General features: G+C 40.7%; 1 protein-coding gene across 1 annotated transcript; it reads right to left on the minus strand.

Annotated features, from left to right (window-relative positions):
- Positions 1-276: 276 nt before the first annotated feature.
- nlrc3l (NLR family, CARD domain containing 3-like) lies at positions 277-15,736 on the minus strand. Its single transcript, XM_053321471.1, has 12 exons — positions 15,409-15,736; positions 14,317-14,532; positions 13,012-13,104; positions 10,888-11,059; positions 9,637-9,784; positions 8,231-8,323; positions 5,640-5,992; positions 4,317-4,520; positions 3,695-3,870; positions 3,298-3,571; positions 2,112-2,324; positions 277-1,100 (listed from the first exon to the last, which is right to left on the minus strand). The coding sequence occupies exons 1-12, from the start codon at positions 15,432-15,434 to the stop codon at positions 708-710; spliced, it is 2,361 nt and encodes a 786-aa protein (XP_053177446.1). The 5' UTR covers positions 15,435-15,736; the 3' UTR covers positions 277-707.
- Positions 15,737-16,398: the final 662 nt, after the last annotated feature.

Here is a 16,398-nt window from a genome sequence, read left to right on the forward strand (position 1 = left end):
AAAATGTAAGAAGTAATCAATTACAAAAGACACATACGCAGGCAAATGTGCGTACTCATTACCCAACCAAGCTGAAAAAAATTATTTTCATTTCATCCATATCATAAACTAAAAACTAAAAATCTCATCGGCCCATTATAACAACACACTAATAAAACAACTCTAAATAAATTACAATGTAAGTTTCTCCTCTTTGTGGTTTTTAGGGTGGTTTCCTCCAAAAATAATTATGCCAAATATGGTTTCACTTGCATATATGGAGAGAAATCTGTTTTTAAGGAAAGTCAGATTTTTGCCGCCTCTTGAAAACATTATCATATCTTGTGATACTTGCTGCTAATTCTACAGTTCATTCAGTTTTGCCAGTCTTCGTGCGTTTCATCGAGGAGAAACTAAATGCATATAGTTAACTGACAAATGGCAGCTGAGTGAAGTAAAATCGATGTCAGGACGCATTTTCATTAGTGCTCATTGCAAGCCATGACAATCATACTGCAGAGATGCACAGAACATTGTTTTTGTCAGTTGTATCTGTCACATGACTGACAGACTCTTAACGTCGTGATCAAACAGCACTGGTCTAACGTATGAAAACTTAATATCAAACACAAAATGACACAGATTTGAGTGTTTTCAGAGTCGCACTTTGAATTCTTACATCCATATAAAGCGACTGATTGTCATGAATGATGCAAAATGACCCCGACTCACTCGTCCTTTTGGATCAATTCTCTAAGGCACTCCTTTAAGTTTTCCTTTCGGTCCTCAGGAGCAGTCTGTATTTTCTTCTCCAGAATCCGCTGCACCTCGTCAAGTGCGCACACCTTCGGGGCGTGGTGGCAGTAAAGGCACCCGGCCAGCTGTTCGTCGTGGCATTGTGGGGACAGCATGCCACACAGGAAGCGCAGGAAGAAGTCGAAGTGTCCCACCGGGGCGGCGAAGGTTTTCTCCAAGGCGCAGTGGACCATACCTACTGGCGATTTGGTCTGATCCTTGGTGGCGGAGCCGGCGAAGATCTTGGGCATGTGCATCCCAGACTCCAGAACGTTCTTACCGTCTGTGCGAAAACTCGTGAAGACGTACATAGCGGCCATGTACTCCTGGAAGAGACAAGTTCAGTCATTTTTAGACGATTATTTTGGGATAGGCTACTTATTGTTCTATAAGCTCCTAAGATGAGCCAAATATCTGTCAAGAAAACATTTTGGAAGGATTTTATATTGTGCCTCGAGTATTTTTCTCTTTCTATAAAATGTTAAAATACTTTGTGATTACCCATCATGGTGTATACACACACATGTTTATCTTATATAATATAATTTGGAGAAAAGCTTTTTTGAAGTTACTTGTGTTTTGTAGTAGCTAGTAGTAACTCATTGTTCAGAAACTTTCTTCTTTTCCTTTCTAAACAGTGTGGTTGAGATCTAACCACACGGGTGAGGGAGGTGGAAGTGGATGTTCTGTAACGCCCACTGCGATCCACCATACCCAACATCTCCAAAAGATTGAAAACTGTCCATGATCACATTACAAAATGTCCCCAACATTTTACTGGTGCAGAAAATCATGAATAACTTGAAAAACACAAAATTAACTGCACAGTAAATAGTATTCGACATATTGTTACTCTAGTAGGGCTGGGTAATACATCGTGATATTAGAGTGGATATCGTCTAAAAATTTGGATATCGTAATATAGTGATACAGCATAAGTGTTTCTTTTCCTGGTTTTAAAGGGTGCATCGAGGTACTTGGTCAAATATATTGTGATATCTGAGTTCATCTGTATCGCTCAGCTTTACCTCAACTTTACTTCAATTTCTATGTTAACAATTAACACTTTGCTCATATTTTTAAAACACTTGGATGCACCATTACTAAGCATGTTTATTTTTGCATCTTAATGTGAGGTGATTAAAATCAGAGGGGGGTTTAAGTTTACAATAAGTGTTTAAATTTAATATTTTTTCCACAGAGCAATTATTTTAAATAGGTTTATATTTACACTTTTATCGTGATACAGGTTTCAGCCATATCGCCCAGCCCTAAACTGTAGTATACAACAGTGTAAAAAAACAAAACCCTGTCATGTAATACTGAAAGAGTCTCACCTGGAGAGTGACGTGTATGAAGGAGAACGCCCTCTTGCTGTTGGCTGTATTGGGGATCTCAGTACACAAGCCAGACAACACCGTCACCTCCATGAGCTTCAGACCGAACTCCTTCACGTCCTCTTCGTAGAACACGCTGGTATTCTTCTCCAGCATCTTTAAGGCCATCTTCCCCATCCGTGTCAGCAGGGACTTGTCCTCATCCGTCCATCTCTGAGTAGACAAAGAATATCAAGATGACGAGGATCAATTCTGATACTGAAGTTACTGATTAGCTTCACTCGACTAAATAACCATCTGTCCTTTTGACTGACTGAGCGACTCAGAAACTTGATGCAGCAGTTTGTCGTCTTTGTGCAATCAACGAAATTAAAAGTGAATCTGGTGGTGACTAATAAATATCTGATCGAAATCAATGAAACACTAGACTTGGATTTTTATCCTGGTGAAAATTTAAGAAATAAAGGTGAATACATGTACTTCAGTTCTGTGTTTTATTTTTGTGAATGGCAATAGTGTATTTATTCACTAGGGGCTCACACTGAAATATAAATTAAACATGAATTGATGAATGATATTATATTGCATAAAACTATATACTAAAACCAGGCGGGGAGTTGGTCCTCTGTAATGAAACCAACGCGGAAGTAACTTAGAACTGCATTCTATCAAAAGGCCACCAGGGGGCGACCACTTCAATACAAGTCAATGGAGAATTCACCAACTTCTCACTTGATTTCTAACCTCAGTAAACGTTTTCAAAATGTGTTTATGGTCTCAATCGCTAGTTTAAAGCCTTCTTCAATGCAGTATGATGTTCATTTGGGACATTTTGGCCTCCCTGATTTTATATGTGACGATAAAGCAGGGCATGCATTAGGGCGTGGCTACGTCCTGATTGACAGGTTGATTGCCCAATGTCCTCGAGATCCAGCCTTCGCAACCATAGCAACCTCCCCGCTCCACCCATGGCTCCGCCTCATGCCCATATAAGTAGAATCCGTGTTTTTATTTTTCCCAGCATGCACCTGAAATTTTCAAGATGGCGCTGCCTAGATTCGAAACTATTGGCTTTCGAGCAGCAGTCCACAAACCAATGGGTGACGTCACAGATGTTCGACGTCCATTTCTTTTATATACAATCTATGGGTAAAACCAGCAAATAGCAAAATTATTGAACTTTTACCAGGTCATGATCCCCCTTTCCGTAGTAGAACTGCAGCCTGCGGTTCATCTGGACGATCATAATGTTGATATAGAACGGCGTCAGTCTGGGGGGATTCGACCCGTACTCCGGATCACGGAACTGGCGTGGAAAAATGGCGACCACCATCCAGGAGACAAAGGGGTGACGCGTAAGCGAGACAATCGACGGTAGGCGCTTGTAATGGGCCATAACTTTTCCCGCCACCCTTTTATCAGTAAAGCGCTTGGTCATGTACTCGTCTTTCATCGCTTGGCTGGAGAGAAGAGGGGAGAAAAAAAATGGTTGAAATAAATGTAACTGGATAAGCGGTTAGCAGTTTTCCCATTCGTAAGCACAGAGCTAACACTAGACGGACACATAGTACATCTTCACACACCTGAAGCCCTGGATTTCGGTCAAGAGGTCGACGAACTTGGATGGTATTTGTGTGACGGCCGCCCGTCGGCCCAGGACCCAAACATGGCCGCGTCGAAGCAAATTGCCACGGAAGATGTTCACAAGCAAGACCTCAGGAATTGCTTTGGTGCGATTGTCCGTTACTACTGGAGCGTTCTGAAGAGAGAAAAACAAAGAAAGACGGGTTGATATTTTTTATTATTTGTGTGGATGAAGAATCATAAACCAGCTTTTACAACACTCTTTGATATTTCAGATCTTTAAAAACTGCACTTTTACTTCTGTCTATCTTTTATCTTAAAGGATATGGGAGAAAACATAAGAGACATAATCATTTCTCAGGAAAGTCTTGTATAGAATTTGGCATCCAACATTATGAGGACTGACTTATTCAATGTTAAGTGACAACTGTTCCGAATGATGGTGAATAATATTAAAAGAGATGTCAATAACAAATAAACACTGTGTACTTAGCAAACAGAGTTCACTAAGAGATATTTCACATGTATTGTTAGTTATCTTTTATTATAAATGTTCCACGTATTTATTTTACAGTTTCAAATGTGAACGGGTCTCAAGTGTGTGTGCGCTCTGATACGTACCTCCCAGTCCAGAGTAGCTCGGTAGCAATCGAATGAGTCCATAATGATGAGGTATTTACATCCCTCTTCATCCAGGAATCTCATGTTTTTGCACTGAGGATAATAGTATCCTATCATTTCAAGTATGGACATCCTCTCTGGTGGGTTTTTGTTTTGCATATACCAGAAATTGCGGAATGAGAGTTTGAAGACGAACTGCAGTTCCTAAAAAAACAAAAGGAGAAAACTGTTTCAGTCAAAGGAAAAAACAAACAAATAAACAAATCTTTAAACATTTTATATGTGTATTTTCACTTGCAAAAATTATCATTATTAACAGTTAATATTGGCAAACTCAAAATCAGTCCCCATGTCCCTTTTCACTGGTTTTTTGTATTGGATCACAGAGCCTGCAGTATCACTACAGACTCCTCTCATCCCTCCCACGGCCTTTCCTCCCTTATGAAGTTGGGGAAAAGGTACAGAGGCATCTGCTCCAGAACAACAATAGTGCTTTTCTACTAACACAGTTCCAGCACTACTCGGCTCGACTCGGTTCCAGGAACGACCTTTTCCATTACAAAAAGGTACCTACTCAACGTGGGCGGGGTCGTCATAGCAACGGCTCCGCAAAACTGCCGTGGCTTCGTTTTATACGCGACACAAACACATAAACAATGGAGGACATGGAGGCAGTGGTGTACTTGCTGCTGTATGTGGCTTCTCAAAGCAACAAAACTGAGCCGTATGGCTGTAACGCTGTTGCCGGTATTTAAAAATGCCGGGTTTGATTCTTGTGTGGGACGGCTCATGACTCTTCCAGCGTCAACTCTTTTGACCAATCAGTTGCCGGCAGTCTGTTGACGTCACATTTAGTATCGGCTTGGCTCGCTTGGAACCTCAGCAGAGCAGGTACTAAAAAAGTAGCAGGTACCAGGTACTATCCCTAGTGGAAACGCAAAAAAAACGAGTCGTGCTGGAACTGTGTAGTGAGTGGAAAAGCGCCACAGAGCAGTCAGGCTCCTGAACCTGAAATAAATCAACTGCCACTGAAATGACTGAAGTGAAGCTCTTGCACTTAAGAGAAGTCACCTTATTGTTATTTGATTCTTAGCTTATTTATATACTTACTAATAATTAACACTTACTTATTTTAGAAAATCTTACAATGTCTGGCTTTGTATCCTCTTTTATTTATTCTCTCGGTTTTATTGAATCTAATTACAGCCCCATGTCAACTTACCAGTCATGTTACACTAACATATTTTATTCTTAGTTTTAGTTAAGATTAGGAAACCATTTTGCCCCCTCACCCCCCCCTCTCCCCACCCCCACCCCTCTCACCTTATTGGCAACTAGTTCTGCCCAGTCCAGCAAGAACTTCCCCACAGAGACAGTCATGCCAATTCCTGGAAGCCCGGTCGTCACCACCGTCCTCACCAGCTGTCCGTCTGCCTTCTGTTGTCTGAACAGATTGTTCAAATGTAAAAACGTCTCGGGGCCGGGGAGCTGGAAAGCCGAAGGACGTCGGGGCCGGTACTCGTGGAAGGGGTCGATTCCTCCGTTACCGCAGATGGAGATCTCAGGCTCGACGTAGACGTTATTCAGGAAGTTCTGCTTCCCGGCTCGAACCACGCCCTCGCGGATGATTTGATGTTTCCTGACGTAGTACTGCTTCAGGCGATGCCGGATCAACGCTGGAGGAGGTGAAAGACAAAGAGGACTCTAACAATGGCGCTTTTCCACTACACAGTTCCAGCAATACAGAAGGAAGGGAGGAAAGAGAGAGGAAGGAACGAAAGAGAGAAGGAAGGAGGAAGGAAGGGACAGGGGAAGAAGGAAGGAAAGGAGGGAGGAAGGGTAGGAGGGAGGGAGAAAGGAAAAGAGGAAGGAAGGAAAGAAGGACAGAGGGAAGAAAGGGAGGAAGGAAGGGAGGGAGGAAGAAGGAAGGTAGGAGGGAGGGAGGAAGGAAAAGAGGAAGGAATGAAAGAAGGACAGAGGGAAGGAAGGGAGGGAGGAAGAAGGAAGGTAGGAAGGAAAACGGGAAGGACTCTAAGAACAAGTATGTGGAGTCACATCTGCCTAAACGGGGTTTTTAAATACAGATCTTCCTGTGTATTCTGTATGCAAATATTCTCACCAGAAAAAAAACCACAGGCTGTAATTGTTTAGCTGCTTTCAAACGTAATGCAGGGAGACTGAAAAGGATTCCTGCTCAACATTTGAATATCTGATCAAAAATAACACAACACCCATCAGGAGTCCATCTAATCTACTTTCCCAGAGATGACACACTGACTCTATCTGTACAACAAACCATGATCTTTAACCACAGCTTCCTTCCACTTTTCCTTTCTTCCTCCATCCCTCCTTCTTTCCTTCCTTCCGTCCTTTCCTCTGTCCTTCTTTCCTTCCTTTCTCCCTTCCCCTTTTCCTTCCTCCCTCCCTCCTACCTTCCTTCTACCTCCCTTCCTTCATTCTCCTTTCCTTCCTTCTTCCTCCCTCCCTCTCTTCCTTCCCTCTGTCCTTCCTTCCTCTTTTCCTTTCTCCCTCCCTCCTACCTTCCTCCCCCCTCCCTTCCTTCCTCCTTCCTTCTCTCTTTCGTTCCTTCCTCTCTCTTTCCCCCCTTCCTTCTGTCCTACCTTCCCCCCTCCCTCCTTCCTTTCCTCTGTCCTTCTTTCCTTCCTTCCCGTTTTCCTTCCTCCCTCCCTCCTCCCTTCCTTTTTCCTCCCTCCCTTCCTCCGTCTTTCCTTTCTTCATTTTGAGCTGATTTGAAAAGGATTCCTGCTCAACATATGAATATCTGATCCAAAATAACATCCATCTAATCTACTTTCTACTACCGAGATGACACACTGACTCTATCTGTAAAACATAGCGAGGTTTTGAATCACATGATTGACGATGTGAAAGTAGAACGCAATCAGAAAGCACGCAAGAAAAACTATCTGAGTAACTTTAGATCTACCATCCATTCATTCATCCAGACAGCGGCACACCTGAATAACTTTCACATGTATCAGTGTCTGTGAACATTTCATACAGCCAAATTTGATCTCAGGTGGGTCGGATCATTAAAAAGATGGAAGGGAGGAAGGAAACAAGGATGGAAAGAAGGGAAAAGTGATAGGAAGGAAAGAAAGGAGGGAAGGAAAGACAAAAGGAAGGAAGGCAGGAAGGAAGGACGGAAGGAAGGAAAGAAAAGGGATTAGGAAGGAAAGGAAGAAAGGAAAAGAAGATGAAGGAAAGATGGAATGGAGGGAAGGAAGGAAGGACGGAAGCAAGGAAGGAAAGGAGGGAGGAAAGAAGGAAGACAGGAAAGGAAGAAAGGAAAAGAAAATTAAGGAAAGATGGAAGGACAGGAAGCAAGGAAAAGAAAATTAAGGAAAGACGGAAGGAAGGAAGGAAGGATGGAGGGAAGGAAACAAAGAAGGAAAGAAGGAAGAAAGGGAGGAAGGAAGAAAGAAAGGAAAGAAAAGGGATTAGGAAGGAAAGGAAGGAAGAAAGGAAAAGAAGTCAAGAAAGGAAGGAAGGAAGGAAGGAAAGGAAAAGAAGATGAAGGAAAGATGGAATGGGAGGGAAGGAAGGGAGGAAGGACGGAAGCAAGGAAGGAAAGGAGGGAGGAAAGAAGGAAGAAAGGAAAAGAAAATTAAGGAAAGATGGAAGGAAGGAAGGAAGGAAGGAAGGAAGGATGGATGGAGGGAAGGAAACAAACAAGGAAAGAAGTAAGAAAGGGAGGAGGGAAAGAAGGAAAAGAAGACAGGAGGGAAAGTGGGCCTGACTGGACACCTTGGCGGGCCGATTCTGGCCCACGGGCCACATGTTTGACGCCCCTGTCTTAAATCATTTTCTTATATAGCTGACTTTTCTCTTTTTAGACATACACATAACCAAAATGACAAAATGTGTGTTGGGGGGGGGGGGGGGCAACTTACATCTCTTGCACTTCTCGTCCAGTGCGCTCGCCTCTTCGCTCTTGTTGACACTTTCTAATGTGCTCACAGTGTGTATCACGGCCTCGTCCTGGCCTGAGAAGAAAAAAATAAAAATAAAAAGAAGTATTATAAGCAATCAGTGAAAAGTATAACAGTCCTTATTAACTCCACACGGCTTTATCCTTATTCTTTAATCAAGCATGTTACAGTTAATCCAGCGACTATCACAGGAAATACTACGGAAAGACTTTATTTATATTTCTTCCAGATAAAATGCACATAGCTTCACTTTACATTAGGGGTGTGATCTCGCAAGACGAAAACGCAACGATATTTCTCCCTTCGAAGTGAATTTTGTCTCGCGAAGCTATAATTAAAGGGCGCACCAAAAAAAAAAAAAAAAGACGATCGGTTTTCTATCACTCATTCGCTCGTCATGTCTTCTTTTTATAATGTCACATGTGGATCATTAAGCTTGTTGCAGTTTCTACCTGCTGAGAAGATCTCAGTCAGAAGTTTGAGATGAGGAGAGGAGCAGGAGCAGGTTAACCTCAGGTCTCTACACTGAGAGTCTGAGGTAGGAGCAGCGGAGGAATCTAGCGCAGCTATGGAAGCTTAATGATGCCAAAAGTAAAATGAGTCACACTACCAAATTATAACACAATTTATATTTTATTCTACTTGTGTATTTATTTAATTTATATTTATATATCAGAATTGTTTCTACTCTTTATAATTTACTTTTTAGTATTTGTGATTGTATCTAACTTTTGTATTTATGGTTGTTATTTCCATAAATACCAAAATCTATAAAGTATCTATATGGAGAAACCTTTTACAGTGCTGCATACTGCATATGATAATTATATATTTAGAAAGTAGCACTAAAGTGATTCATTACAAGATGATTAGTTAAAACATTTCAATTCAATCTTTTCATTTATTTCCTCATTGAAGTTTTCTTATTGTTAAAATCTCGTCTCGTCTCGATCTCGTGAACCCAATATCGTGTCTCGTCTCGTGAGCTGAGTGTATCGTCACACCCCTACTTTACATCCACCATTACTAGCTTGTTTTTTTAACCTCTATTTTTATTATTCACGCTGTTTTCATGTATAATACCAATTTCAATTAAACTGTGCAATATATTCATATAATATACAGATATAGTTTCTTCATTTTAATCTGGTATATTACCACTCAATACCAATATTAATGTGCTGTAAATAATGTAAATAATATCACTATTATTATTATATTTTTTTATTATATGTTTCTACTATTACTGTTATTGTTTTTCATACTTTTTTATTTCTTACTGTCCACTTGCTGCTGTAATACTGCAAATTTAAATATGACTAATAAAAGAATATCTTATCTTATCTTATCCAGCACAGTTTTCTTACCGAGCACTTCAATGATCTTGTCCACAAAATCAAGAATGTCTCCCTCCAGCACATTCTGCAGGGTGAGGCCTTTGTCTCGCTGGTAAAACCGCATCTTAAAATTGTATAGCTCGTCATTTTTGAGCACTGAGAGCGCTTCCTGGATAGTCTACAGACAAAGAAAACAAAATGTTAACAGATATATTGTACATATTATACGTTAATATTAACAGGCTGCATTGGTGTAGCGTGATGTAGATATCATACAGACACACAGTTCAAATAAAACCTCTCATCAACTTTCCTCTTAGTAGTGTTGGTAACCGTAGCAACTTGTGTAAGTCCAGTAAAGAAACAACACACAGACACATGCAGATTTACTAAGTTAAAAAGCATCATCAGTATCAAGTAGGGCTGGGCAATTAATCAAAAAATAATAGAAACCGACATTTAGAAACTCTAATCGACTTAATCTTGCTCATGTCAGTTAATGCTGGTGTTCACTGTTGCCATGACAACAAAGGTTGTATATCTTTAAGGAATTTGAAAACTTGTCTCCAGTGATCATTTTAACCCAAACCATGATCTTTAACCACAGCTTCCTTCCACTTTTCCTTTCTTCCTCCATCCCTCCTTCCTTTCCTCTGTCCTTCTTTCCTTCCTTCCTCCCTTCGTCTTTTCCTTTCTCCATCCCTCCTACCTTCCTTCTTCCTCCCTTCCTTCCTCCTTTCCTTCCTTATTCCTTCCTCCCTCCCTCCTTTCCATCCTTCTTCTTCCCTCCCTTCCTTCCTTCCCTCTGTCCTTCTTTCCTTCCTTCCTCCTTCTTTCCTTCCCTCCTTCCTTTCCTCTGTCCTTCTTTCCTTCCCTCCTTCCTTTCCTCTGTCCTTCTTTCCTTCCTTCCTCCTTCTTTCCTTCCCTCCTTCCTTTCCTCTGTCCTTCCTTCCTCCCTTCCTCTTTTCCTTTCTCCCTCCCTCCTACCTTCCTTCTTCCTTCCTCCTTTCCTTCCTTCCTCCCTCCTTCTCTCTTTCGTTCCTTCCTCTCTCTTTTCTCCCTTCCTTCTGTCCTCCCTTCCTCCCTCCCTCCTTCTTTCCTTCCCTCCTTCCTTCTTTCCTTCCTTCCTCCCTCCCTCCTACCATAATTGTTCATCAAGGGTGGAGATAATCGTTCATTAATCGTAATCGAGATTAAAAGTTCAATTAATCGTGATTTTGATTTTTGCCATAATCGCCCAGCAGCCCTAGTATCAAGAGACCAAAGGACTTTCAGACCAACCTTGAATAGGAAAGGCATGTCCTGCTCTGGGTGTAGTACGCCTGGTTGGCCATCTTCAGTCTGCATTGCATCGTCTGGTTCGACAGGCTCGGGTGGTTCTGGTGAGTCAGCGACCAAAACCTCATCCAGATCCTCTTCATCGTCATCTGAATAAACCTCCAGAGAGTCAGACCTGAGAGACAAAGACAGGGATGTCAAACAATACTGTCCTAAACAGGAAGTAAAGATTTAAAAAAAAAAAAACCCTATTTATTAACATTTTGACACATATATTTAACTTATAGAAACACTGAATACACAGTCGATGATCACTTGACGGTTGAAACTTTAGCTTCAGATCAACCTTGAAACTTATCTTTGCACGGAAAGAAGTGCTGCGGACTTTGCCCCCTGTCTTTACATGGGAAAGGATCTTTTAATGGAGCAGTACGGACCAAAGCAAGAGCAATAAACTAGACTTACAACCTCATGGTGTCATGTCTCCTACAAACCAGACACGTTGCAGTTTACATCCAGGTCTGTCCAGACTTGTAAAATATTTGAAGTGAAGACTTTGAAGGAGAAAAAGTATTCAGTGTATTTTCCTTGTTTGTGAAATATGGTCACAACCTTTATTTCTGTTGCCTGAGTTATGACTCTGAAGGACGACCAGAAATGAGTTATTGCAGGACTATTTGCATATAAAATTTGATGACGTCATTATTTTTATGCTACTAGATATTTGTGTCAAACTCTGTTATAACTACTGTAGCATGAGGTCACAGTGTTTGTGTTTGTGGCCAAATAAATCTGCTTCTCATAGAACACAAAGCTGCACGATGGTAGACAATGATTCAGATACGGACGTTGTTGCAAAGAAGCTACAAATCCTAAAACATGGACGCTTCAGATGCAAGATTAGTGTCATCAATTCAGTATCTGACCAAAAGTGAAATATGGTCACAACCTTCACTTCTGTCCTCTGAGTTATGACTCTGAAGGACGACCAGAAAATGAGTTACTGCAGGACTATTGGGATATAAAATTTGATTACTTCATCATTTTTATGCTACTAGATATTTGTGCCATAACGACCATGGCATGAGGTCACAGTGACGTAGACCTTCCAGCAAATTCATATCAGTTCGTCCTTTAGTGGACATTTGTGCCAAATCTGAAGAAATTCCCTCAAAGTGTCTCTGCTTTTATTTAGTTTTTCAGTTTGCTGTTTATTTCAATTTAGTTTCAGTTAGTTTAACAAGTGATTAAGTTTAGTTTTAGTTAGTTAGTTTTTCAGGTATTAGGAGGAAAGTAAAGGAAACTAAATCATTTTTTCACTTCTAGTTTTAATTTTAGTTAACTATAATAACTTTGGTCCAGACTTGTAAAATATTTGTAGTGAACACTTTAAAGGAATTCAATAAGAAAGTATTAAGTGTATTTTCCTTGGCCAAATAAATCAGCTTCTAATAGACAATGATTCAGATTTGGACGAAATCCTAAAACGTGGACTCTTCAGATGCAAGATTAGTGTCACCAATTCAGTATCTGACCAAAAGTGAAATATGGTCACAACAAGTTATGACTCTGAAGGACGACCAGAAACGAGTTATGACAGGACTTTTTGGATATAAAATTTGATTACTTCATCAATTATGCTACTAGATATTTGTGTCAAACTCTGCTATAACTACCATAGCATGTGTATCATCAATTCAGTATTTGACCAAATGAGAAATATGGTCACAACCTTCATTTCTGTTCCCTGAGTTATGACTCTGAAGGACGACCAGAAAAGAGTTTTGGCAGGATTTAAACATTTTCATCAAACAGCAAAATTCTTATCAGTTCGTCCTTTAGTGGACATTTGTGCCACATTTGAAGAAATTCCTTCAAGGTGTCTCTGAGATATAATGATCAGAAAAAGAACGGGACAGATGGAAAACCCCGAAACACAATGTCTGCAGCTACGATTGTTTCCAGCGAGGAGCAAAAAAAAGGTTTTTAATGTTCATATGTGGACCTGACTTGTTTTAATACAAACATGAAAAAGTATCAAGACGTGCAAGAAAACACAGCTAATGCTAAACACATGTATTCTTGTGTGTGTGTGTGTGTGTGTGTGTGTGTGTGTGTGTCCTCTACCTGGTGTCAAGGACGAGAGCTCCTGGCGGTTTGGTCTGCATCGTGGTGATGGTGAACAGGGTTTCTGGGGACTCGGGGCGATGCAGCCGCAATCTGTCCAAAAAAAAAAAAACAAGAGAAAAAGTCAGAGGGGTTCAATCAAGGGACACAAACAGATCCAGATCATTAAAAAGATGGAAGGAAGGAATGAAAAGAAGACAGGAAGGAAAAATGGAAGAAAGGGATGAAGGACAGATGGAAGGAAGGAAGGAAAGATGGAAGGGAGGAAGGAAGGAAGAACGGACAGAATGAAGGAAGGAAGAAACGGAGGAAGGACAGAAAGAAGGACTGACAAAAGGAAGGAAGGATAAAGGGAGGAAGGAAAGATGGAAGAAAGGGATGAAGGACAGAAAGAAGGACTGACAAAAGGAAGGAAGGATAAAGGGAGGAAGGAAAGATGGAAGAAAGGGATGAAGGACAGATGGAAGGAAGGAAGGAAAGATGAAAGGGAGGAAGGACAGATGGAAGTAAGGAAGAAAGAGAGGGAGGGAGGGAAGAAGGAAGGAAGGAAGAAAGGAAAACAGACAGGTAGGAATGTGGGCCGGATTGGATCCCTCGGCGGGCCAGTTCTGGCCCACGGGCCGCATGTTTGACACCCCTCCTCTATATGTCATTTCCTGGGAGGACGACCTCATCATATAAACATTTCAGACAGTTAAACTAAAAATAAACTTCATTATGTCATCGTCCATAATGGAGTTCAATTCGGCCCACTTTCCTTCCTGTGTTCTTTTCTTTCTTTCCTTCTCTCCATCCATCTTTCCTTCCCGTCTTCCCTCTTTCCTTCCTTCCTTCCTTCCCTCCTTCCGTCCATCTTTCTTCCTTCATTCTGTCCTTCCTTCCCTCCTTTCTTTCTTCCTTCCTTCCTTTCTTCCCTCCCTCCTTCCTTCCTTCCCTCTTTTCTTCCTTCATTCTGTCCTTCCTTCTATCTGTCCGTCCGTCCTTCCTTTCTTCCTTTCTTCCTTCCTTCCATCTTTCCTTCATCCCTGTCTTCCATTTTTCCTTCCTGTCTTCTTTTCATACCTTCCTTCCATCTTTTTAATGGTGCGGCCCACATGAGATCATATTGAGCTGTATGTGGCCCTTGATTGTAAATGAGTTTGACGCCCCTGGCTTAAAAGGTGAGAAAAATTAACTTGTATATTGGAATTTCTCAATATCTCCGCTCTCTACTGCCACCTAGAGGCGGGAGGGGGTAACAACACTAACACATGACCTGTACTACTAATCTAAACTAAGAGTAATAGACAGGAATGACACACTGACCCTGTCTCTTCATGATCAGTGGGCTCAACATATGTCCCAGGAAGAGGAGAAGGACAAGCTTCATCTTGAATGTCTTCTTCTTCTCCTTCGTCGTCCTCCTTCTCCTTCTCGCCGTCGCTGTCGCTCTTCATTGAACCATAGCTGGAGGGCGGCCTCTGCAACTTATCCGTCTCCTCCTCGTCTGCTTCTCCTTCCTCAAACCCCGGCCTAAAGATCCTGAGGGGACGGGGGGAAAGAATGTGGGTGTAGAGTGAGTGGGTGTAACAAGTCTTGGCGTGTAACCAGGTACATGTAACCAGGTACATGTAACGTAATTTAAATGACAAAATAAATACAAATAAACAGTAATACATCACAGCTGCTGAGGACAATCTTTAACATATTACTGAATACATAAATTGCTGTTTTTAATTCTTTGAAATCAATATTTTTTTTATATTTAGTAAATAAATAAATCATGATGTGGGCTTATTTGGAGCACAGGTGGGCTTTAATGGAGTCACAGTACCAATTAAACCCACTTTATTCATCAAATATCTTTATTTTATATTATCATGCATATCAAAAATCTACATGAATTAATAAATACAGTTTCAAATGAGAGATAAATGTTGCTTTATAAGAAATGATCTCCCTTATAAATAATGTCAGTATCCATTAAAAACACCTGAGCAAGGATTTTGGTGTTTGATGTGCCCATTAAACACCAACCTTACCCTAACAGCACATGTAATAAGCTAAATTACGTTGATTAAGTAATTTAGTTACTTATTACATTTTAAATAGGTTAACTAGCACGTTAATCTGTAACCTATCTAAGGACACCTTCCCAACCCCTGGGTGTGGGTGTGACACAGTTTCAATACTCGTACAATGTGTAATTAATACTTATATTATATTAACACATTGCTGAGATACAGTTTGACACTAATATATAAATGTGTGGTTTTATATTAGTGTAATAAATGAATACAGAGGTTTGAATGCAGCGGTGACAGATATGTAAGATCCCACATGGCGCCTACAGGAAGTAAAGTCAGCAAAATGGCAGTTGAGCTTTATAATATAACAAAACGAGGAGATAACACTTACCTTGCGACTTCATGATCAAGATCCATGTTTCTGATCAGCTTCACGGAGCTAGTTTTAGGAATGAAATCAGCCTTTAAAGCCCCAAAAACACACACGATGAATCCTCTGAGCGTCGGCGCTATCTAACTATCGTCGTATTTCTTCATCATCACAGGCCCTTCATCTTACTAATGTTATTACTATGTTATTAATACTTACGGTATATAATAAAAGAAGCCTTCATGAAGCTTAGAGTCGTGTTATAATACAATATAGTCTACCCACACACACAAGGTAAAAGACGTTAGCTGCAACTTCTCGCTTCTAGCTAAAACTTTCGGTTTCGGGCGTCAACAATATGACAGACTTCCGGGTGTTACAACATTTTTGGTGACTGGTGGAAAACAGTGACCGGAAGTAGGCTACCAGATCCTTTAATGTACAAAATAATCTGATATAATAAATAACAAAGAGTATCGTACATACTGATTAGTCAAAGTATTTAGCATCTAGTATTTACTAATCGTAAATATTGATTAGTCAAACTAAGTAGCATCCCGGAAGAAAAGTTTTGTTTTTTTTAAATCAAATGCATCCTTCCGGTGCAAAATTAAGAGGTGATATCTATTTAAAATATTTTCCTTTAAGCACTTATTAGGCTATTTAAACCAAACATATCTAATGTTTACATTGTGTTTTTTCAAATTACTAAACTAACGGTCTTTGCTTATCAATAAAAAGATTAGGATCAGAGTTGATTTACTGAACAGATGGAAATAAAGATCTCTCATTCAAACTTTTAAAAACTAAACCAACCAAACCAGCATTGTTATAAATAGCACCCCAGGGTTGAGTGGGGGTGTGTGGGGGAGGTTATTTGTGATGTTGAAGGCAACCGAGGTGAAACAATGTGGTAAAACCTGCTTTCTTATCAGCTCTATCTCTCGCTCTCTCTCTCTCCATTCATTCTCTAGCTCGCTCGACCACAGCGTCAGTCCCTCCGGTGTTGCG

This window comes from Scomber japonicus, chromosome 6 (assembly GCF_027409825.1).
Source record: "Scomber japonicus isolate fScoJap1 chromosome 6, fScoJap1.pri, whole genome shotgun sequence".
NCBI lineage: Eukaryota > Metazoa > Chordata > Actinopteri > Scombriformes > Scombridae > Scomber > Scomber japonicus.